Source organism: Peromyscus leucopus, chromosome 2, assembly GCF_004664715.2.
Source record: "Peromyscus leucopus breed LL Stock chromosome 2, UCI_PerLeu_2.1, whole genome shotgun sequence".
Taxonomy (NCBI): Eukaryota; Metazoa; Chordata; class Mammalia; order Rodentia; family Cricetidae; genus Peromyscus; species Peromyscus leucopus.
In genome coordinates, this window is record NC_051064.1 from 148,061,156 (window position 1) to 148,086,130 (window position 24,975).

Genomic DNA, 24,975 nt, shown 5'->3' on the forward strand with positions numbered 1-24,975 from the left:
GAGTCAGACATACAAAATGGGATAGAACAAGCCTCAGAGCAACACATAGATTAATAGAAATGGGTTAAGTTGTAAGAGTTAATTAGTAACAAGCCTAAGCTATTGGCCAAGCACTTATAACTTATATTAAGTCTCCAAGCCAGTTATTTGGGAAGTAGCTGATGGTTATTTTAGGAACAAGTGGTCAGGACAGGAAAACTCTGCCTACATACGGCACCCAAATGTTTGATCAGAATGTCCACGTAAAACCTGACAAAGCTTAAGAAAGGATTCTAGACACACAAGAATGGAGTCAAACATGGCTTCTTGGTAGCCGAATTTTCTCCGGTGGGCTCTGTTCTCGCTGGGTGAGCAGAGGCGTAGCTCCGTTAAGAGCTAGCTTCCTGGCTCAGTGCTAGCTGCTGGAACTGGTGGCTGGCTCTTTTAAGAGGCCCTGCTACCTTACATGGCATTTACGACCAGCAGGGGGCACACTACTCATGGACACAGAAACATCCCAGAATTGGGGTGGTAAACATGGCTCCCAGAGCTGGTGGTAACTGTGCCTCCACCGTAAGACTAGGCTCTCAGAGAACCAAGGTGGACAAGCCAGCCACCAGCATGCCACACAGCAGTTTTTTTGCTCATGCAGATATAAAAGGTTACAGATGCACAGTAAAGATAGATTCAGATAAAAAGAGCCTCTAAATGCATCACAGTGTATTTAGAAATATGTGTAGGCTTGAGAGACAGAAGAGGAAAAATATATACAGTCTTAGATTTAAAAAAATATATAGTTTTAAGCTGGGCAGTGGTGGTGCATGCCTTTAATCCCAGCACTTGGGAGGCAGAGGCAGGTGGATCTCTGTGAGTTCGAGGCCAGCCTGGTCTACAGAGCAAGATCCAGGAAAGGCACCAAAACTACCCAGAGAAACCCTGTTTCCAAAAACCAATATAGATAGATAGAAAGATAGATAGATAGATAGAGACAGATATATAGATAGATATATAGATAGATATATAGATAGGTATATAGATAGATAGAGAAAGAGTTTTAAAATAAAATAAAGTCCATAAAAAGGAATAGAATAATAAAAAATGTAATAAGCCATGTAAAAATGGAAAATATACAGAGAGTCTGAATACTGTATGTTATTGTGATGTCTTTGAATTTTTTGACTGCTAAGGAAGGAGCAATGGCTGCTAAAACACCGGATTATAAATGCTACTGGATTAAACCAACCTATATATTTCGAAAATATCTTGATTTCAAAATTAAAGTCAAAAGATGTGTTACATTGGGGGAGAGGTTACACTTTTATTTCCATAGAAAATGAGAAGCTATGGATTCCTTCTTGGTTAAGGAAAACCAGGTTTGATCAAGGAAGACCCCCTGAAATCCTGACTGCAGACATAAAAAAATAAACTTAAAGTAACTACAAGACACATGATATATATTTTACCTGCTCAGACATAAAACAAAAGATTATCTTTGGCTGACTTATGTACAATACACAATCTATACTTGAATTAATGCAAGTATGTATGTTACCTTTAAAAGTTTATTTATTTTCTGAGCAAAGAGACTAGTGAAAATAGGTGGCCCAGGTGATCCAGCATTTCAAAATGCCTCTATTACAGTCTCCCCAAAGTTCTGCATCCAGAAGAGCTTCAAGGCTGCTGGCTGAGATGATCCAGCCTCACAGAAGCCACTGGGGTCAAAGCTGCAGCTTGCTTTGATTTCCAAAACTCATTTCCGGGGAGTAACCAGGAACTTTTCCCTCCTTGTGGGAACTGGGGGGCTGCTGGTTGGCAGTTGTGAGATGCAAAGACATAACCGCTTCTGCACATGGATGCCACTGGCAAAGCATCAACACATATCTTATCAACCTGTCAAGGAGGATGGGCTCCTGCAGAAAGTCCTTAAGGTCCAGAGGGCAAGAGGATCGTATACTAACTAAGCCAGCCTCGAGGAAACTCAGCAGATCCAGCTGGCAGCCAGTACAGAGCAGGGCCCAGTGGCATCTGAGAGGCAGAGTGTACCTGTTTGCCTACCTGAATGAGGATGGAGAACAAGGGGACAGGGACGCCTCTGCCCACACCACACAAGAAAGGGGTAAGTGTCAACTTTGGAAACTGCCTCTCTCCCCCCAAGCTGGAGACTGTTGTCTGCAGATGAGTGCCCTGGAATCCATCTATCAAGGAGGGCTTGCGGGGAGTGCCTGCTGAGATCTGCCACACCCAAACCCCGGGGCTCAGAGCAAGCATGCTCCAGCAAAGCCTGGGGAGGTCAGATGCTGCTGCTTCACAACCCTGTCTACCCTGTTCCTTCGCCCTTAAGGAAAGGCAGGAAAAGCGTGTGCCTGGAAACAGGGAGTCCTCGGACAGCACACGCTTGGCTCACCTTCCCCAACAGCCCCCTCCTCCTCCTTCCTGGATTGTAGCCTGCTCCCAGCCAGACCTTCCTTTCATCTCAGGAGGAAGTAGGGGCCTAGCCTCCCTCACCCCACCCCCAATCCTAGAAGCTCCAGGAACCAACCCTACAAGAGTCTCTGACCTCGGAACTCTCTCACACAGCGCCTGCAGTCCACGCTGGTCCTGACTACCCTAAGTGCATCCTTTGGCTCAGTCTTCCAGTACGGCTACAACATCGCTGTGATCAACACACCTCACAAGGTGGGCACAGGGCAGGTCCCGTGGGTAGAAGTCAGCGGCTGTTTTGCTTCCAAACGCCTCCATCTTCTCCTAGGCACATCAGTACTAGGAGACCTGGATTCTCAGCACCTTGAGCTTGGCCCCACTTTGCTCAGCTAGGGGGGCCATGTGTAGGTGACAGAGTCTGTTAGCACTGAGTGACTGTGGTTGGGGCAAGGAGAAGCAACAGAGGTAAAGGCTGGCTGGAGTGAGTTCAGGAGGAGACATGATGAGTTCAGGAGGAAACACAGGCAGGACATATTTGTGAAGTAACTTTGCTATTTGGGGGAGTCTGAGAAGGAAGTTTAGTAGGGGATGATGAGGGGTCCAGTTTGGTTTTCGCATAGTGGGAGCCATGTGCATATTGAGAAGAGATTTGAGGTACAGAGGAAGACCAGTGAAGCAGGGCTGGCAAGGACAGATGCAGAAAGGATGTCCCTGAGGAGCAAAGGGACAAACACCTTGGGTGTTATGTATGTAAATTCAGCACTATTTTAAAAATCGCTGTCACTAGGAGATAGGCACAGTGATGCTCATCTGTCATCCCAGATGCTATGGAAGTGAAGAAGAGGACTGAGAGTTCAAGGCTAGCCTGGGTCAGTGAGACCCGGTATCAAAGATAGATAAAAAAATAAATAAATGTCATTAACTTACAGCTATTGTTTGTAGGAGGGAAAGCAAGTAGATAGATAGATAGATAGATAGATAGATAGATAGATAGATAGATAGACAGATAGACATATATATACATATGTGAATATGTATGTATATGAATTGTATTTATATACATTTTATATCTACATATTAGTGACTTATTATCATTGATGGAGCATTTTTGGTCTTACAAAGGTTTTGGTGGTATTACATTTTGCAATACTGAGAATCAAATCCAGGGCCTCATGCATATCAAAAAAGTGTTCTACCACAGAGCAACATCCCCAGCCAGGTGATTTTTTTTTTAATATTTTATTTCACCAGGCATAATGGTGAACATCTTTAATGGTAGCACTGGGGAGACATAGGGAAGAGGATGTCTTGTGAGTTCAAGGCCAGTCTGGTCTACATAAAAAGCTACAGTTCAGCCAGGACTACATGGAGAGACCCTGTCTAAAAAAAGAAGAAGAAGAAGAAGAAGAAGAAGAAGAAGAAGAAGAAGAAGAAGAAGAAGAAGAAGAAGAAGAAGAAAATATATACATGTATAAATGTCTTGAGTGTGTCTGAGTATGTGTGGAGCATGTACTTGCCACAGTGAGTGTGTGAGGTCAGAGGACAACTTACAGGAATCCTCTCTCTGCTTCTACCTTGAGGGTCTGACTCAGGTCATCAGCTTTGGCAGTGACCACTGAGCCACCTCACTGGTCCCAGTCCTAGGTCTATTGAGACATTATATGCATCAAGCTGGCCCTGAACTATCCTCCTGCCTCAGCCTCTCCAGTGTTGTGATTAGAGGCCTGAGCCACTGCCATGGCCATGTCAGAGGAGCGGCAGGTGGCAGTTGACTTCAGGGAGTCAGCCCACCAGGAGGTGAATCCATGATGGGTGAATCTCAGATAGACAAGGCCCGAGACCACACGCTCCAGAATGTTTGTGGCTTCTGCTGTGCCTTTACATGTTTGCTGCTGTCATCCTTTCTCCGGTATCTGGCATGGTGTGAATGAGTGTGGGGAGATCCCCACTGCCTGTAATGCAGTGTGTTTATCTCATGGAAATAACCTGTTCTACTGAGCATTTTTACTTGTGGACTATTATGAAGATGATTTCTTCCTGTACTGTCTAATTGATAATATTAATGTTAGTTTAAATAGAGTTTTGATGATTGAAAATAAATACAAGGAAGTGTCACACAGCTAGGGCCTAGGAGTTTCACTTAAGGAGCGGCATAGATTGCAGTTCAGGTTAGTGATTAAGGAAAACAAAACAAAACAAACAAAAAGAAAACAGAACAAAAGAAATGACTAAGGAAAACAATTGAGTCCTAGGAGCCAGGCTGGCTTAATTCTTTAAATCTTGATGTTGAAAGATGCAGTCACAGGTTTCAGTGTGCATCAGAGCTGAATCAAAGCCTTAAAATAACATCAGGTTAGATTGAGATGTTTTGATAGTAGCTTTGAGATGAAAAACCCCAGAAAACAATCTAAATTTTACAAGGACACATAGCTGACTTATCTTTTTTTTTTTCTTTTTTTTCAGGTCAGAAACAAACTTTATTTACACAGGGATAACAAAGATATCAATAACTCAAATACTTAATAATTCTGCTTTGGGTTGGCTACAAGTTCATGCCTCACCAATCCTGTTTCATGGCAGTTCAAGACTACAGTTGGTACTTTCCACCAGATCTGTGGTAGTCTTGAAACTTGCAAAGATTCAGTACACTGTCTGTAGCTTGTTGAACAGCAACAGAAGAGACGATGTACTCGGTAGTCAGTCTCTCACAAAAAAGACATTATATTCCAGTTCTGTTAAAGCGCCAGTCAGTAAGGCCCATATGGGAATGAAGACACAGGACAGGTTCATGGTAGTAAACTGTTCCACTTTAGCACACAGTGCAAGGCAGAAGGCTGACTTAAGTAACATTGCAATGAGGTACCAGGTTTTCTTTTTAATGTTGTGTGATCCATGTCGGGGGTCACAGCCAGATTTACACTGTCCATCCATCTTCACAATCAGCATGATGAGAAGGATAGTGTCAAATATCCAGACTGGAATAAATATAAGGAACCAGTTCCAAGGTGCCTTCTCATCCAGTTTCAACACCAACATGATCAGGAAGAGTAATGTGAAAAGCCAGATGAGGAGTACTCTCTGAGCCAAGGACATTCTCATTTAAACCGTTTCAAGAGGCTGTTTCTGGGCTGAAATAAGGGAGGTACACCCTGGTAGCGCGGCTGGTGGGAGAGCCGAGAGGGCATCGAAGGTCGGGAAATCTGCCAGTTTGGATCCTGGTCCTCTTCCACACTCTTCCCCCCATTAAATTCTTAGTCCTTCACATGATAATTAAGGAGAAGATACAGTTCCGCCTCTCCAAACCACCTCAGCGGAGGCCCTCAACAAATCAGGGCTCCGTCCACGTCCCCACATAGCTGACTTATAATTTCATTAGATTAGGATCAAAGGACAAGGCAGCCCAAATATTACTAGCTAATGTACTTTCCTTGCTAGTATTGGTTAGTGATCAAAGATGATGATTAATTCCTTGTATCCATTTCTGCCCTCAGTCTCCTGATATAAAAGACTATTGATGAGTGGGTATGCACCTTAAAGATTTAAAGTAGAGCTGACTGTTTTTCATGTATAAAAGGTTTGTGATTCCTTTAAGATTCTTTATAAGATTATCTTTCAAGATAAGCAATAAAGTGATTAATTCTTTCTTTGTAGTCGCAATAGGCAGCCTGCTAGAAAAGAACTGGCTGAGAAAAATACCTTGCTTGCTCACACCCTGTTAATCTATTAGAAGTTGCTTGGGTATGAATGTACTGGGTTCTTCAGACAACTAGTTTTTTATCTGTAGTACATAGAATGTTTAATCATATAAGGGATATGGAAAACATGCTGTTTTTTTTTTACTTGTATTCATTGTATCATTCACTTGAAAAATTAATGTAACTACATTGTAATTTTATATGTTGCTTGAAATATTTTGCGGGGGTATATAAGCTGTAAGGGAAAATAGAGAGAAGGAAAACATCAAGAGAGACAGAAGGGATGTTTCTGGAGAGAGGTAAGAATGGAGAATGGAGAATACAGAAGAAAAGATTACAGAAAAAAGAACCATCAAGAGAGTGGATGAGTGTCTTTGCCTTAACCCTTCAGATAAAAAAGTCGTACTTCTGACTCCCTGGGTTCCTCTCCAGCCCTGTACCGCTGGAGGCTAGCCCCCAGGCAGCAAGATAGCCCCCAGGCAGCAGGCTAGCCCCCAGGCAGCAAAAAGCACTTTGCCCAGCGCTGTGGTTTATTGGTTTGTTTGTTTCTGTGGTGTCCAGAATTAAACCCAGGGCCTGGAAGGACAGACAAGGGCTCTACCAGTGAGCTACATCCCCGGTGTGTGATCCTTTTTTATCTCTGTGTGTGCACCCCAATAGTGGCTACACATGCCTCTGAGGTGGGTAGTTATGAGCCCCGTGACGTGGGTGCTGGGAACCAAACCCCAGTCCTCTGCAAGAGCAGCAGTGCTCTTCTTCACTGCTGCCGTCTCTCCAGCTTCCTCTCCACCCCACTTTTTTTTGTTTTGTTTTGTTTTTTGTTTGTTTGTTTTGTTTTTGTTTTTTAAGACAAGGTTTCTTTGTGTAACAGTCCTAACTGTCCTGGAACTGACTTTGTAGATCAGGCTGGCCTTGAACTCACAGAGATCCACCTGCCACTGTCTTTCAAGTGCTGGGATTAAAGGCGTGCGCCACCACTGCCCAGCCTCCACTCCACTTTTAAAGGCAGAATTTTGGTAGTTGAGACTGACCTCAAACTGTATATGTAGCTAAAGCTGACCTTGAAGTTCTGATCCTCCTGCCTCTACCTCCCCCAAATGCTGAGATTACAGGTGTGCACCACCATAGCTGATCTTATTTGGGGTTGGAGATGGAACCCAGGACTTCATGTACACTGGGCAAGTGCTCTACCATCTGAACTGCATGCCCAGCCCTGGACCATCTCTTCTAAGGATGACACAGGCAAAGTGCCATCGCTGTTATAATTAATGTGCCAGCTAGTTTTATGTCAACTTGACACAAGCTAGAGTCATTTTGGAAGAGGGAACTTAACGAGAAAATACTCCCTCTGGACGGCCAAGCATTTTCTTGATTGATGAGTGATGTGAGACATCACGGCTCACTGTGGATGGTGTCATCCCTGGACAGGTGGTCCAGGGCTGTAAGAAAGCAGGCTGAGAAGGCTGTGGGGAAGCAAGCCAGTGAGCAGTGTTCCTCCATGGCCTCTGCATCAGCTCCTGCCTCCAGGTTCCTGCCCTGATTTCCGTTAGTGATGGGGTATGACCTGAGAGCTGGAAGATGAAATAAACCTTCTGTCCCCTGTCTCTCTCAGACAGAGATGCTTTGTGTAACTGGTGAGGAGATTAAGGCTATGGAGACAGACTTGCTGCCCAAAGTCTCCCAGTTAGTGTGAGTCTTTCCTACATTGCCTCTGGCAGAATGAGGCTATGAAAGTGAATTTGTAACCGTTTGTGTTCAGTCTGGCTTCCCATCCCTTTCCCTTCCCACAGAGTGTCACTTTTCTCTCAGATACCAGCAGAGTGCCACTAGGGTCAACCATGTCCTGCGGGAACTGGCAGGAAGAGCCCTCTGGGAGACGACAGTGGCAGCTAAGAATACTTACGTCACCATTTCTGTGAGCTGCGGAGTATCTTGAGCAATGAGGGGCCCTGTCTTCCAGGTCTTCAAATCGTTTTACAATGATACGTACTTTGAACGGCATGGAAGATTCATGGACGAGAATTCCCTCCTGCTCCTGTGGTCTTGCACGGTCTCCATGTTCCCGCTGGGAGGCGTGTTCGGGTCCTTGATTGTCGGCCTCATGGTCAACAAGTGGGGCAGGTAAATAGTAGACATCATTCCCAAACTTGAAATGCATCGCAGCAAGCCACAGGCTCTCCCGGGATTGAGCTCCTGGTGGGAAGCTGAGACCACCCTGAAATCAGATCTGAAAGCAAGCTTCCACATTGCCACAGACGTCAGGGCTCAAGCTAGCCAGACCCTTTGGGATCTTTCCTGGGCAGCTGCACAAGAGAAGCATCCTTTCACCATCTACCCCAGAGGTGCTGCCCCCTCTGAGGTCAAGGTTCCGATGGTACTTAACTTAATGCCTTGTAAGCACCCTCTGAGGTCAAAAGGTTCTAGTGGTACTTAGCTTGGTGCCTCGTAAGCACTTGTGGCAGATGTCCAGAAATGCTACTCAAGGAGGTTCCTTCTGGGGTCAGATGGCTTCAGGTCCCAGCAGCACCCCTCACGTGGGCTCAGCAGCTGTCCTGAAGCTGGGAACTGGGCTGAGTGAGACACCGCCCGTGCCGTGGTCTCCTATCTCTGCGGGAGGTGAAGCCCGGGTCTGTGCACTTCGCTTGACTACTCACAGGCCCATGTTGCAGAGGCATGAGCTGAAGATAAGGAGGAATGTGCAGGTCAAGGTCCCCGTGCTCACTTGAACTTGCCTCACCAAGGTAGGCTGTGTGAGGGTGGGGAGTGGAGAACCCATAATGAAAAATAACTCTAAAAATACAGCAGTTTCCTTTCCATGCGTTAAAGAAAATATTATCAGTTGGAAATTGTGTACTTATGAAAACTGGACCCAGAGGCCTCTCCTTGTAATACTTGGTGGACAGTGAACTTGCCCTTGCTTGTGCAGTTGAGTGAAGAAAGAACTCAATAGATTCTAATTGTGCTGCAGGTCAGGCTATGTACACTTATCACATTGCAAACATCGATTAGACTGTTCTAGAAACCCAGGCGTTCCTTCTTCCACCTCCTTGGTTATGAAACTTTGGTTGTAGGGGAAGTGTCTCACTCTGTAGACTGGGCTGGCCTGTCACTCACAGAGATCCACCTGCCTCTAACTTCCAGGTGCTAGGATTGAAGGTGAATGCTGCCACACCCAGCCTCTTAAAGACGGTCTCCCTAGCCTCATTGCACATGAGGAGCCGGGAGAGGAAGTGGTGTCAGCTGCCTAGTTGGGTCCCACCAGCCTGAGCCCCCCTGAGGCCAGTAGACTTCTTGGGGATCAGGGAGGGTAAGAGAGTATCAGGACTATAGATGGGACTGTATGTGCTGTTTATCCTTCTGGGTCTTCAGGGGCTCCAGGGAAAAGTGGCACATCTGAGTGGTGCCTAGCAGAGGCCATTTCCTTCACCTGCAGCAGTTGGGAGCTGGGGTGTGGGAGAACACAGCTGTGATCCAACCCCTGGAGTAGGTGTGGGAGAACACAGCTGTGATCTAGTCCTCTGGAGTGGGTGTGGGAGAACACAGCTGTGATCCAACCCTGGAGTAGGTGTGGGAGAACACAGCTGTGATCTAGCCCCTGGAGTAGGTGTGGGAGAACACAGCTGTGATCTAGTCCTCTGGAGTGGGTGTGGGAGAACACATCTGTAATCTAACCCCTGGAGTAGGTGTGGGAGAACACAACTGTGATCTAGTCCTCTGGAGTGGGTGTGGGAGAACACAGCTGTGATCTAGTCCTCTGGAGTGGGTGTAGGAGAACACATCTGTAATCTAACCCCTGGAGTAGGTGTAGGAGAACACAGCTGTGATCTAGCCCCTGGAGTAGGTGTGGGAGAACACAACTGTGATCTAGTCCTCTGGAGTGGGTGTTGGAGAACACAGCTGTGATCTAGTCCTCTGGAGTGGGTGTAGGAGAACACATCTGTAATCTAACCCCTGGAGTGGGTGTGGGAGAACACATCTGTAATCTAGCCCCTGGAGTGGGTGTGGGAAAACACAGCTGTGATCTAGTCCTCTGGAGTGGGTGTGGGAGAACACATCTGTAATCTAACCCCTGGAGTGGGTGTGGGAGAACACATCTGTAATCTAGCCCCTGGAGTGGGTGTGGGAGAACACAGCTGTGATCCAACCCCTGGAGTAGGTGTGGGAGAACACAGCTGTGATCTAACCCCTGGAGTGGGTGTGGGAGAACACAGCTGTAATCTAGTCCTCTGGAGTGGGTGTGGGAGAACACAGCTGTAACCTAGCCCTCTGGAGGTGGAGGCAGGAGCACCAGCCACAAAGCAAATCTAAGGCCAGCCCGGGATACTTGAGGCCCTATTTCAACAAACAAAATCAAGCAAACAACAAAAGGTGGCTTGGGGGGGGGGGGCCTGGAGGGCAACCAGATCAGTGCTACTTTACAGACCTCCCCTTCCCCTGCTTTACAGACCATTGGGTTTCATTGTAAAGGTCATCCAGTCCCATTCTGCACCACATCTGTTATGGGAATCTATCTGGTCAACATCCCTGACCGGCATCAAGTCTGGTCTAGACATCACTAGTGGGTCTTAACTACCCCCAGCCACCGGAAGCTACAGTGTTTGGAATGCACTGCCCGCTCCACCACTCCCGCTAGCAAGCCCTCCCCTTCCTGGAACTTTGACAGACAGTTTCCTTACAGCTTTCCCATTCTTGGTCACCTTGGGCTTTCTGTTGTATTTGTATTGGGTGTTATGTGTTACAAGAGCTCTAGTCCCATCAGGAGAATATCTGAATCCCCTGAGGAGTGAGGATTGCTGCGCATGCATGACCCTGGGGGACACTCCAGGACATAGCCCCACCCACCTGCCCTTCTCAGGAATAATGTAGCTCTTTTGCAGGGAACAGTCTGGAACATTAGGTTTGGTGTGAAAAAGCCTGTGCTGGGCACCCTGTCCTCTGGGCCCTGCTGTCTTGCAGAAAAGGAACATTGCTGATCAACAATATCTTCGCGATCATCCCTGCCATCCTGATGGGAGTCAGCAAAGTGGCCCGGGCTTTTGAGCTGATCATCTTGTCTCGAGTGCTGGTGGGGATCTGTGCAGGTACCCAGAGTGGCCACTGAAGACCCAGGTCGGTCTGGTGTGCACTGGCAAGGGGCAGCTCTGAGACAGGGATGCCCAGCACCAGGACCAAGGCTAGACACAAGGGTCTAGCTGTCTGCCTTTTCCAGGTGGTGGTGTGCAGTAGTGGCGGTGGGTCTGGGGGTGAGACATTTCTAGGGTTTTAAGGGAACAGGTACCTGACTTGAGGGGAGGGGAGACTGTGAGCTGGGGTGGAGCTTTGAAGTCTGTAACAGGTACTTGTGAGAACCTGTTACAGACTTACAGATTGATAGAACCTAGAGGTTAGCATAGACCTTGGTATGCTAATAGGCACCAGGGCACAGTTAATGGAAGAGCCAGACTATCTTCTCAAGCTCCTGAGGGGTTGCTGGCTTTTGTCTAAATGCCAGACTTTGCAGAAAAGGAATTTCTTGGCAGACAATTTTCACACTCTAGCAGGGCTGAAAGGGGAGGGTTGGGAGAGCTGTGGTTGCAGGTTCAAACTAAACAATCAACATCATCCTCTTCCTGTCCCAGTGAGACTCAAGGATTAAGAGATGGGTTGAGTCAACCTTAGGCACTGGGTTCTGAGAGCCTGGGGACTGCTCTTGACTCTGATTCCCATTTTGTCTGAATCAGGCATCTCCTACAGTGTTCTCCCCATGTACCTGGGAGAACTGGCTCCCAAGAACCTGAGGGGTATGTTAGGGACAATGACGGAGGTATTTGTCATCATTGGAGTCCTCCTGGCACAGATATTCAGCCTGCAGTCCATCCTGGGCAATGCCACAGGTAACCACATGTGTGGATGGGGTGGGATCGGCAAACTCTCAGCATGCATGGTGCTGCGAGGCTCAGCTGAGCCCAAACTTACCAGTGGTCCAAACAGGAAGGTGTTTGGGTGACCTTTAGGTCAGCTTGTGGATATAAGACTTTGCCTAGGGTGGGGTTGCTGAGTCCTAGAGATGGAAGAAAACTCAGATATAAGTGAGGCTAGGCTGGCCAGCCAATGAGCTCCCTGGATCTGCCTCCACTGCTCTCCCACCCTACCCCTAACCGCCCGCCGGAACGCTGGGGTCACGGGCACACAGACAAACACAGCTTTTTAGACACAGCTTTTTAGGCAGGTGCTGGGGAGCAGTGTTCTTACCCACCAAGCCCTCTCCTCTCTTTTAACATGGATGCCCTTGGTGGGCAGCCACAGCTTGGCAAGGACTAGGTGCCCATCACCCTTGCTTATCACCTGGTTGGGCAAGGTAGGGGGCGAAGAAGGAGGGGAGATTCAAGTCTCCAGCTGTCACGTTTGTCCTGTCCAGGCTGGCCGATCCTCTTGGCTCTCACCGGGGTCCCTGCGCTGATTCAGCTTCTCTCGCTGCCCTTCTTCCCCGAGAGCCCCCGTTACACTCTGATTGAGAAAGGGGATGAGGAAACGGCAAGACAAGGTACTGGGACACAGGCTGCTCACCCACAGCCCCCAATGTACAAAACTGCATGGATCGGGCAGGTGACATCTGGTGAGATCGCGATCGGGGTCAGGGTCACAGGGGTTGAGAGCAGAGAGCTTGCGCTGGGTGGACAGTGTGATTGGGGTGAGGCCTGGGTTCTGGAGAAGGGCCTGGCTGAGATGCAGCAGAAGCAGAGGTTGAGTGTGGCATACCACCTCTCTGCTCTGCAGCTCTAAGGAGGCTGCGAGGTTGCAACTATGACGTGGAGGCCGAGATGGAAGAGATGCGCGAGGAGGAGCGCAAGGAGCGAGAGGAGGGTCGCCTGTCGGTGCTCAACCTCTTCACCTTTCGGCCCTTGCGCTGGCAGCTGATCTCTATCATCGTGCTCATGGCGGGTCAGCAGCTGTCTGGGATCAACGCGGTGCGTGGCGCCACCTCTCCCCAGATTTTCGGTCCCCGTGGGTCGTTTTTCATGAATGCACAGAAGGCTCAGGAGTAGCATTTTGCATTTTGACTCCTGTGAAGCTCAGCCTGGCCTCCAGGAGGGATGAGCTGCAAAGCTGCTGCTGGGTGGAGGGGTTCAGGCAGCACAGCGCATGTTATTGCTCTGGGTGTTTCCTTTGCAAGAAACAGGACCCAGGCCTGCAAGATGGTTCAGTATTATGGTGCGTGCCCCCAAAGCTGGCAACCTGAGTTTGATCCCTGGGACCCACAGCGTGGAATGAGGCGCGCGCGCGCGCACACACACACACACACACACACACACACACACACACACACACACGAGAATGGGGAGAGAATAAATATATGCAATAAAGATGGAGAGACATGGCCAAGCTGCAACCAGAGCACAGTGGCCTGCCTGTAAGTAGACAGCGAAAAGACCCCAAGGCCAGCTCTTGTCTACAGCCAATGGCAGGGGACAGAACCCAAGCATCATGAGCTGGACCAAGAGAAATATGATGCTCAGGACAACGTGACAATCATCTGCTGGGGACAGTGCCATGGACACCCTCAAACTCATGTAGATGTTTCCCATGGATGGATTTCAGCCACAGCAACTGTCCACATATGCTTTGACTCCGGATAAGCACATGGCCACAGGGATGCAAGGCGATCCTTGCGGACTTCTGGGATACAGCAGACCAGGAGCAATTCCAGAGCATGCCTGCCTCCTCCTACCACAGGCTCAAGCCTGCATCGTGGTATTTGATGTCTAGAGGAAAATCACCTCTGAGAACCTGAGTACCTGGTATGCAGAATTTCAGGAGTTCAGACGGAGAGCCCCAGCATCCTGGTGGCCAATAAAATGGATGCAGACATATAGATTGTTCGAAAGAACTTCAGTTTTGCCCAGAAGTTCTCCTTGCCCCTGTACTCTGCCTCAGTGGCCGATGGTACTAGTGTTGTGAAGCTCTCAATGCTGCAATTTGATTAGCTGTGGCTTCATGGATGAGGTAATACAGGAGCTTAAGAACATCAAGCTGGAGCAGAAATAAGAGGGTACAGCAGGCCAAGGCAGAGCAGGGTTATCAAGAGCACATCTCTTTTTATCTTTTTGTTTTGTTTTTGAGACAGGGTTTCTCTGCCTGTTCTGGAACTCGCTCTATAGATCAGGCTGGCCTGGAACTCACAGAGACGTGCCTACCTCTGCCTCCCAAATGCTGGGATTAAAGGTGTGCACCACCACTGCCTGGCCCTGTCTCCTTAATCAGAGGACATCCACATATGGCTGAGTTGGGTATCAGGGAACCATTTGGAATGCTCTACATCTGGAGACCTCTCCAGGCTACCCCTGTTCAACTTCCTGCAAACTCACTGCTCTGTGGTCTGTGATGAGGTCACCACAAACACACTAGACAGGCGTGATACTCCTGCAGCAGGATGAGGATTCATGTCTGTCACATCTCCCAGCCCACTAGCTGCCTGGCAACATAAACTCAGTGAGTGTGCTCATGCCTTCTTACTAGACATTTAACGTTTGTTGTTGACCCCAAGTGACCTCAGGGACTCTGCCTTGGACTCCTGTTGACAGAATGACTCCTAACCCCTAACTACACTGTGTCCTGCAGAATCTGTGACACCTCTGTCCCTGTACCCTCTGAGTCTCCAGTCAACTTTTCAACAATATTTTTGACAGACAACTGTTGATTCCAGGGGTTTTTTTGTTAGATAACTGTGGATTCCAGGGTTGTTGTTATTGTTGTTGTTGTGTGTGGTGGTGGTGGTGGTGTGTGTGTGTGTGTGTGTGTGTGTGTGCTGTTTGAGGAGTTCTAGTTCAGGTTGAGAGCACAGGAACAACAGGACAGGTCTAGCCACATCCAGTCACACACACATCACTATCCCCACGTGAACAACAGCTTCTTTCGAAGCCTCTATCTCGACAGAAAGCATTCCTCCACCTCTCTAGAATGACTGAAACCTGCATCTTCTGTATGTGGCAGAAAACGGCAGAGGAAGACCTCCCCTGCTTCCTGCCGCCAGTCTGCTTTTCTGATGGTTTGGAGCATCATTTGCCTTACCTTCATTATTTTGTTTGTATTGATTCCTTTTGTACAGTCAAGATTAAATTTCATAAACAAAAACAAAAGAAAGATGGATAAACAGAAGATGTAGACAGTTCATCAGTGAAAGGAAGGAATGAAGACAGACAGACAGACAGACAGATACATAGATGTAGATAGCTCATCAGTTAAGACCACTGATTGCTCCTGCCCAGGATCTGGGTTCCATTCCCAGCACCCACATTGTTACTCACAACCATCTGTAACTCTAGTTCCAGGGGACACAAACACCCTCTTCTGGAAGCTATGGGCACCACATGCACATAGTGTGCAGACATATACATGAAGACTAAACACCCATGAACATAAGATAAAATAAGTACATCTTTAAAAAGAGAGAAAGGGAGGAGAGAGAGGGAATCCACTGGAAAGAGAAAAAGCAAAACCAGGCCTTATTTACAGAAACTGGTGCCTGACTAAGGAAGGTCGGCCACATTTGTGGTCCTGGGGAGCTGGGACAGGATGTCTAGGGCAAAGAAGCAGCTCAGAGGCTCTCTGCCTCTCCCCACCCTTTGCATTTTTCTTACTATATACCTTTTTTCTTTGCTTCTCAATCCCCAAAAGAAAATCTGCTGCCTTTAGTTATTTACTCTCCTTAAGAGGCGGAAGCCTGGCCACCTTTCGCCAGGCAAGCAGGCGATCTCTGTGAGTTCGAGGCCAGCCTGGGTTACCAAGTGAGCTCTAGGAAAGGCGCAAAGCTATGCAGAGAAACCCTGTCTCAAAAAAAAAAAAAAAAAAAAAAGAGAGAGAGAGAGAAAGAGAGAGAGAGACCTGCGGAGAAGAGTCTGACCTCTGGTCCCAGGTGAGTTTGCAGGGTGTAAATGCACATAGGTGAGATGCTCCCATTTTACAGGCCCAGAAGCCAAGACTTAGAGTTGACAGAGCCTAGAACTCAGTGCAGAGTCAGATCCAGCAGGTGCCTAGCTTCACCACCACCTTCTGCCTCCATCCTGACCCAGGCTCCCCAAACTGCACGTTGTTCAAAGTGAGAGCAGGGATCCAGGGACAGGTCTCCGGCCTCTGCTCACAGCTCTATCTGTGCTCTAGGTCAACTACTATGCGGATATCATCTACACCTCGGCTGGTGTGGACCCCACCCAATCCCAGTACGTGATAGTGGGCTCTGGTGTGATCAACTTGGTGATGACTGTGGTCTCGGTGAGTTATTGGGGAGCAGCCTCTCTCTCGCTGCAGGGTCCCCAAACAACTCCCTGACTGGAATACAGAAGCCCCTCAGGCCAGAGTGCAGGTGACCCTAGTCCTTGGTCACTATTTGGGTAACCTTGGTCAAGGGCTGGGGTGTAGCTCAATTGGTAGAGTGTTGCCTAGCATGCACAAGCTCCTGGGTTCAATCCCCAACACTGGGGTCAAACTACACATAATGGCTCACTTTTATAATCTCAACACTTGGGAAGTGAAGGCTGGAGGATCAGAAGTTCGAAGTCATCCTTGATGATATAGTGAGTTCAATACCAGTCTGGGCAACATGAGACTCAAACACAAACAAATGCTCCCAAACCAGCTATGATGGCAATTCTTGTTGTCAACTTGACTACCTCTGGAATTAACTAAAACCCAAGCAGCTGGGCACACGTGTAAGGGATTTTTTTTTTTTCTTAGATACATCATTTGAAGTAGGAAAACCCACTTTTAATCCAGATCTTTTGAATTGGGAGGATCTGTCTCTAATCTGGGCCACACCTCTGCTGGCAGCCTATGTAAAGGACCTGGAAGAAGGACGCTTTTGCTCCGCCTGCTTGCTCTCACTCTTGCTGGCAAGTCCATTCCTTCACTGGCATTAGAGCCTACTTTCTTCGGATTCCAGCATCTACTAAAGACCAGTTGAGACATTCAGCCTTGTGGACTGAGCAGCTACTGGATTCTTGGCCCTTCTGTTGGTAGACAGCCATTGTTGGACTAGCTGGACCACAGCCTATGAGCCATTTTAGCAAATCCCCATATACGTATATACATATATATTCATTCTGTAAGCTCAGTTCCTCTAGAGAACCCTGACTAACACAGACTTTGTTATCAGGATCATGAGGTATTGCTGTGACAGACCTGACCACATTGTTTTGGGGAGGATTGTGAAGGACTTTGGGCTAGAAAGGCCATTGATGTTCAAAGCTGTGTGGGAACTTGGAAGACAAAAATGTTAGAGCAGTACAGATGATGGAGGCCTGGCTTGTGAATTTCCAGAGGGAAGCTTGAGAGTCACTTGAAGAGCTCTTTGCTACTTTGGGTTGGTCATCTGTGGTTCTGGTTAGCTGGGGCTGAAGAATCAGCGGTGATTAAGAAGAGACCAGCATCAGTGAGGTGAAAATCTTTCAGGAAGTGTCTCCTCAGGGTCAGCACACAGTTGTGTTCCAGAAGTGGCCGAGGTTGTACCCTCTGCTGGCAGCTGAAGTTGGTATGGTAAGACTCACCCGGTGGTACTGGTTTTGGAGGTATGAAGGGGTCGTGGAGAGCAGCTGAGGCTTGGCACTGTGAGAGGTCAGGAGAGGCCAGTGGTGAAGGAGCAGCCTGGGTAGCAGTTGGAGGCCTGGGGAGAAGCTGAGGCTTGGCACCATGAGGAGAGCCCAGGAGAGGCTGGTGGTGAAGGCACAGCCCAGCTACAGCAGGGGACCCCAGTGTTTTGGAGATGCCAGTACCGTGGGGTGACCACCAAGGACAGTGCAGCTGTGGAGTGAGGCCTGCCCAAGCTGAGAAGACAGGCTGTGTGTGCTGCAGAGGACTGGGACAGAGAAGTGACCCAAGCCCTTTGGAGGAGCCAGAAGGTCATGAGTGAATCTCAGATATTAGACATTTAGTTATTTACAATGCTGGAGTTCAGGTGTTCTTTGTGCAGATTGTGACTATGACCCAGTTCTTCCTTTTTGAAGTAAGAAAATATTTAATTTTTTTAAAAAATTTACCCTATCCAACAGTTGAGAGACTTTAAACCTCTAAAAAAGACATTTTGGAGTTTTACAGAGACTTTGTGTTTTAAAAGAGAATGGTTATTTGTTTGTTTGTGTTTTGTTTTTCGAGACAGGGTTTCCCTGTGTCGTCCAGGCTGTCCTGGAACTCACTCTGTAGACCAGGCTGGCCTCGAACTCACAGAGATCCACCTGCCTCTGCCTCCCAAGTGCTGGGATTAAAGGTGTGCATGTCCGGCTGAGACTGGATATTTTTAAAGGGACTGTTAAAGTGTTTGAGTTTATAAGATGGGAGCTTTTCAGGCTGTGAAATGTTTTATAATGAGATGTCTTTATCACTGTGCCATCTTGGGGATGAGTGAGAAGGAAGAGCTGTGGCTTAATAAAGATAATGGAATTTCCCAAGTCCCGGCCCTGAGAAGATTTCTCCCAGAGTCCCGGGGAAGACGCTACGTCTGGTGGGGTATCTGAGGGAAAAGAATCTACATACACCATGCTCTTTGTCTGTTTACAGTATTCCTCTGTGCCAAAATTCAATGTCCTCTGTTCCTTCATCCTCCATCTGTCCTTCCTGGCTCCTTACCCCAGCCCTGATAATCTCTACCACAGATCTGCTTTACCCTCTGCAGAATCTCTGTCTTCCTCTCTTCTCTCTGGACACTGGGTTCTGTGTGTGTCTCTGGAATTCCACTCCAGTCCTTACTGCACCTGGTTATGCAAAAGGCCCTGTTGTCCTCAATCTCTCTGCCATGCCCCCAGCCTGAGAGAAGGGGAGGGTCTGAGCTTCATTTGCACAAGAAGCAAAGCAATACATCTACAGCCTGCCTGTCTCCGAGGCTCCTCGAGGGAGTTAGTTACCTGGAGGTTCAGCAGGTCTGAGAAGCTGAACTGTTCGCCAAATGGTCTAGTGATATATGAGTCCACAAGAAATTCATAGCAAGGCGCAGCTGAATATTAAGGCTGTATAACACCAAACAGTCCGTGATAAATGGCTTCCCATTTAATGGACCCTTGGTAGGTCAAAGTATAGCTTTAATACACAGCTGAATCTCTATAATACATTCTTGAAGCCCACAAGAGCTTAACAGTGATGTGTTTGTGTGTCAAGATGACAAGGAGTCAGTTGTGCTGGCGAGTTTTATGTCAAGTTGACACAGACTAGAGTCATCAGAGAGGAGGGAGCCTCAGTTGAGAAAATGGGACGGGGCTGTAGTCAGGCCTGTAGAGCAGGCTTAACTAGGACAACGTTAACTACAACACTTGCCTGCAGGCCCATTGGGGGAACTGGAATCACCTGGTGTAACTGCAAGGTCCTGGCTGAGCTGGCTGAGGAGGATAGAGAGAAACCAAAATGTTTCTAGGAATGCATAATGGTATCACAAAAACAATGTGTTGGTGTCTTAGTTAGGTTACTATTGCTGTGATGGAACACCATGACCAAAAGCAACCTGGAGAGGAAAGGGTTTGTCTCCCTCGCAGTTCCACATAACAGTTCATCATCAAAAGTACTCAGGGCAGGAACTCAAGCAGGGCAGGAACCTGGAGGCAGGAGCTGATGCAGAGGCCATGGAGGGGTGCTGCATCCTGGCTTGCTCATCATGGCTCGCTCTGCCCACTTTCTTGTAACACCAGGGCCATTAGCCCCAGGATGGCCCCACCCACAATGGACTGGACACCAGTCACTAATTAAGAAAATGCCCTGCAGGCTTGCCTACAGCTCTATCTTATGGAAGCGTTTTCTCAGCTGAGGCTCCCTCCTCCCTGTGACTCCAGCGTGTGTCAACGCATCGCATGTGGAGACTGGGAAACATAGTTACTGGGCTGGAGAGACGGCGCAGCAGTTAAGAGCACTCACTGTTCTTGCACACATAGCTCACAACCCACAGTAAATCCAACGCCCTCTTCTGTCCTCCGAGGGTACTGCATGCACATAGAGTACATTACAAGTCAAGGAGGCACACACATCCACATAAAAAATTTAATGTGGTTATTATAGGGAGTAGATAATCCAGGGGTCTGTAAAGACAACGACAGTAGTGTGGAATCCCAACGTGTAACTTAAACCAAATAGGTCACCTGGTGTAGCAGGGGTGAACAGGGAGAGCCAAGCAGGAGAGGGTGGAGGTTCAGGGTCAGCCCTCAGTACTGAGAGCCTCCTCCTCCTCCTCCTCCTCCTCCTCCTCCTCCTCCTCCTCTCCTCTTCCTCCTCCTCTCCCCTGCAGGCAGTCCTCGTGGAGCGTCTGGGGCGGCGGATTCTCCTGCTGTCTGGCTACGGCATCTGTGGCTCTGCCTGCCTGGTCCTGACTGTGGCCCTCCTCCTTCAGGTCTGTTCTCATGTCCTGCCCTGTGGGTAGGGGGTTGCCATGGGGAGCTCGAGGTCCCAACTGCATGGCTGGATCTTGGTCCTTTCCAGCTGCCTCCTTCCATGGCCAACTGCTGCATAAAACCCATTCCCAGTGTTTGTTCGTGAGTGATTTTGCTCCACTGGGCCCACAAATCCAGCTGTAACCCAGATTGGCGCTGCAATGACAGACAGTTGTGAACCACTCGATGTAGACGCTGGGAACTGAACTTGAGTCCTCTAGAAGAGCAACAAATGCTCTCAACCACGGAGCCATCTCTCCAGCCCCTGGACCCTGATTTGTAAATGTAGTCTTGAGACACTCCCCCCGCAATGGAGACAGCTGGGCCCAGATCCCTCTTGAAATCCTGCCAGAAGTCAAGAGCGCTAAGCCTCAGTGTTCAAAATATCTTAAAGACTAGATCTGGATGACCCTGGAAAGGAAGCAGTTACATTAGGTGCTACAAAATACTTGGGGATGCTGGGCAGTGGTGGCAGTCTCCCAGCATTCACGAGGCAGAGACAAGCAGATCTCTGCGAGTTCAAGGCCAGCCTGGTCTACAAAGTGAGTTCCAGGACAGCCGGAGCTACACAGAGAAACTCTGTCTTGAAAAACCATTAAGAAAATATACATACACACATACATACATACTTGAGGAGTTATGTTGGCCTGGCTGGCCAGGACTCGATATATAAACCAGGAGGAAGTAATAGAAAGGAAGAGCTCATGTCCCTCTGTCAGAAGCCCTGGTGGCTGTTCATCCTCTGACCCTTCATGGCATCCTACCATGCCATCAATGGCTCCCTTGCAGAATCCTCCTGATTCTCATTGGCTAGCTGGCCACTTAGCTGGGAGCCTGCCATTCCATTCGGTTTATGCCTGTTAACCTGGTTTTGAATCAGCCACTGAGAGCAGGGAGTGGTCTGCGGCTCCCTTGCCCTAGAAGGTCCCAGAAGGATTTTTCTCTAGACAATTGTCAAATGAGTTGAAATTCCCACCCAGCGACCTCAAGATTGTGCCCCTCCATTACTCTGTTCCTGAGGGGCTGAGGTCTTCCTGGTCTGTGTTCAGGGATCCGTGGGCTCTGAGTCCACATTTGTGGGATAGAAATAATAGTATCCACACTCAGAGAGGGTCACATGAGGATAAAACACAGTCAATTTGTGAATGCGAAGCAGTCTGACTCCAGCATGAGGGAAAAGCAGCTCTGTCCAGCCCCACCACCGTTAGGTAAGGTTGTGGAAACCTTGATGAACGGGAATGTTCTGTCTCCATCCCGATCCTTGCGGCCTCTGTGGGGCTCAGAATTCCTGCAGTGGGAGGGTGGAACCCACGGGTGGACTCGGCTTCCTGTGGGGCTCTTGGCTTGGGCCCCACGGTGCTGCTTCTCCCACAGAGCACAGTCCCTGAGCTGTCTTACCTCGGCATCATCTGCGTCTTCGCCTACATCGTGGGACATTCCATCGGACCCAGTGAGCTCTGCACACCTGCTTTACCTCCCCAGTCTCTAGAGCCTGACTCACATCTGGTGCTATAAGTGCCTGGGGAATGGGTGGCTGTCCGTCCATCCACCTCTCTCCCACCACCACCCTTCAAACTGCTCGTCCTCTCACCTACACGGCTCCAATCTTCTTTTTTCTGTTTTGTTTTGTTTTTATTTGTTTGTTTGTTTTGGATTTTTGAGATGAGGTTTCTCTGTGTAGTCTTGGTTGGCCTAGAATTCGCTCTGTAGACCAGACTGGACTCAAACTCACAGAGATCTCCCTGGCTCTGCCTCACAAGTGCTGGGATTAAAGCATGCGTGCGCCACCACCGCCACCGCCGCCACCACCACCCAGCCTGTTTTGGTTTTTTGAGTCAGACTTGTACTGAATATCCTGAGCTGGCTTTGAACTCATGGCCCTCCTGCCTCGGCCTCCAAGTGCTAGGATTACAATTGTGTGTTACTCTGCCCAGCTCCAGACCCACTCAATTTTTTTTTTTTTTTTTTGGTTTTTCGAGACAGGGTTTCTCTGTGTAGCTTTGCGCCTCTCCTGGAACTCACTTGGTAGTCCAGGCTGGCCTCGAACTCACAGAGATCCGCCTGGCTCTGCTTCCCGAGTGCTGGGATTAAAGGTGTGCGCCACCACCGCCCGGCTCAATTTTTTAAAATGTATTACCTATTTCATTGATGTATGCATCGTGTGTACATAATGAGTTCCAGGCCAGCCAGGACTACACAGTCCTCAGCTACAAGGTGAACTGAAAACCAGCCTGAAAATGAGCTCCTGTCTAAAACATAAATTTATTTATTTAATATTCTTCTTTCTTTCTTTCTTTCTTTCTTTCTCTCTTTTTTTTTTTTTTTTTTTTTTTTGTTGTTTTTCAAAACAGGATTTCTCTGTGTAGCCCTGGCTCTCCTGGGACTTGCTTTGTAGACCAGGCTAGACTCAAACTCACAGAGATCACCTGCTTCTACCTCCCAATTGCTGGGATTAAAGGTGGGCACCAACACTGCCCAACCCAATTTATCTTTTTTTTACATTTTATTTAATATTTGTGTGTCTCTGTGCTTGCATACACTGCAGTGCGTATGTAGGGGTCACAGGACAGCTTGTGGAGCTGGTTCTCGTCTTCACTCTGTGAGCCTCAGGCTCAACTCAGGTCCTCAGGCTTGACAGCTAACACCTTTACACACTGAACTATCTTGCTGGCCCCTAAAAAATATTTTTCCCCCATGGAGGTAGCAACTAGGGGAAAACATAGCTATAGACAATTTAGACGAGACTCCTTCTGGGGGAAATAATGAGGCAGCTGAGGAGAGCTCTGGACTCAAGAAAGGGGTGGCGAGAAGGCATTGCCATCACCATGCTCATTACAGGGGACAGCAATGTGCAAGCCAGAAGTTCGTAGGGCATAGCAAGCCCCTGACAAGCAAGAACTGCAAAGCTGGGCCGATATAGAGCAGGACTGGAGAGGATTTGCACTGTGAGGACGCTGAGAAGCTTTCCACCCGGTGGACTGCTACAAACCTTCGCTGGCATCCAGTTGAAGAAACAGTGCCAGCTACCACTCCTGGCTCTCGGCCTCTGCTCTAGTCTGGGGGGAAAGATGGAGTTTCTTTTCAGCCCCCAGTCCTGGCAGGGGTGGTCCACACAAGGGACATAAGGTGCTCTAAGGGTCTGAAGTTTGAAGTGAGGTCCTAGCAGCCTTCAGGACCCTCTGAACCTCCCGTCCTCCCAGGTCCTGTCCCCTCTGTGGTGAGGACAGAGATTGTCCTGCAGTCCTCTCGGACAGCTGCACTCACGGTAGATGGAGCTGTGCACTGGCTCACCAACTTCATCGTAGGCTTGGCATTCCCATCCATCCAGGTGAGTGACCCTTTGTGCCATCCTTGGCCACTCCACCTCACCTCAAGGTAAGTTCCTCCTTTAGGAAGAACACCTCCCGAGGCTAGGGATGTAGTTCAGTTTCTGCTTAGCATGCACAAAGGCTTGGGATTGATCCCCAGCACAGCATAAACTGTGTATGGTGGTACAGGCCTGTAAAACCAGCACTTGGAAGGTGGAGACAGGAGGATCAGACATTCAGGACCATCCTTAACTACATAGAGTTTGAGGCCAACCTGGGATACATGAACTCTTGTATCAAAACACAGCAATAATGTCCCCAGCATCTACCAACTCAAAGCTACCAAAGCAGCTCTTAGGTGCTCCATGTGAGGCTTGCTTCGGTCCAGTTCTTTTTATTTACTTATTTCCGGTGCTGGCCATCCCACCCAGAACCTAACATGCATGCTAGGCAATGCCCTCCCACTGCATGGTATCCCCAGCCTGGAACTCTTAATCCTCCTGCCTCAGCATCCATAGTGCTGGGATGAAAGCACATGCCACGGCCCCCAATTTGAAATTCTTTAGTATGCATGCCCCGCTTATAGAGGGGTTGTACCTCTGAGCTGTTGGAATCGGCTCTTTGTTAAAGATCAAAAATGATAGTGTCCAAAGAGGAGCACACCCCTGCCACCTCCCTCCTCTGAGTCAGCCAGACCCCAGACTTCCAGTGTGGGAAGGACCCAGAGCCTATGATGGCCCTGTGAGCCAAACACTAAAGCTGCCTTTTGGAGGCTAGGGATGGGCCCAGTTTTCCTGCTGTCTTTTTCCTCTGGGAGTAGAATAAAACTGGCCACGAAGAAAATCCCTGTGACTCACAGAGGCACCAAGTATGTTGTCTGAAGGGTCTCTGCCCTTTGTCCCCTCTGCTCTAGGTGGCCATCGGGGCTTACAGTTTTCTCATTTCACTGTTCTGTGCATCCTCACGGCTGCTTACATCTACGTGGTAATTCCTGAAACCAAGGGCAAGACATTTGTGGAGATAAACTGCACTTTTGCCAAGAGAAATGGAGTGGAGTTTCCAGAAGAGAAAGACGTAACAATGGCGGAACCTCACACACCCTCTCTGCCTGGCAAGCAAACATCGTTTTGATGGCTCTGTGGACACACGTGTACTCGGGCTTCCTTCGTTGAGAAGGACACTTGGGGACCAAGCCTT

The 24,975-nt window shown here is 48.5% G+C and overlaps 2 protein-coding genes and 1 pseudogene across 2 annotated transcripts; 2 read left to right on the plus strand and 1 right to left on the minus strand.

The window, feature by feature from the left end:
• Positions 1 to 1,983: 1,983 nt before the first annotated feature.
• On the plus strand, positions 1,984 to 24,975 carry Slc2a7 (solute carrier family 2 member 7). The gene is given in 13 exon segments (XM_028858460.2): positions 1,984 to 2,095; positions 2,557 to 2,655; positions 8,056 to 8,216; positions 11,052 to 11,176; positions 11,816 to 11,968; positions 12,493 to 12,618; positions 12,852 to 13,042; positions 16,233 to 16,343; positions 20,329 to 20,430; positions 21,845 to 21,920; positions 23,671 to 23,798; positions 24,692 to 24,716; positions 24,719 to 24,975. Coding segments are annotated over 13 exon segments (1,545 nt in total). The 5' UTR covers positions 1,984 to 2,038; the 3' UTR covers positions 24,910 to 24,975.
• LOC114684029 (transmembrane protein 60-like) lies at positions 4,862 to 5,560 on the minus strand. The gene has a single exon (XM_037202321.1). The coding sequence runs from the start codon at positions 5,497 to 5,499 to the stop codon at positions 5,098 to 5,100; it is 402 nt and encodes a 133-aa protein (XP_037058216.1). The 5' UTR covers positions 5,500 to 5,560; the 3' UTR covers positions 4,862 to 5,097.
• Positions 13,450 to 14,702, plus strand: LOC114684024 (annotated as a pseudogene).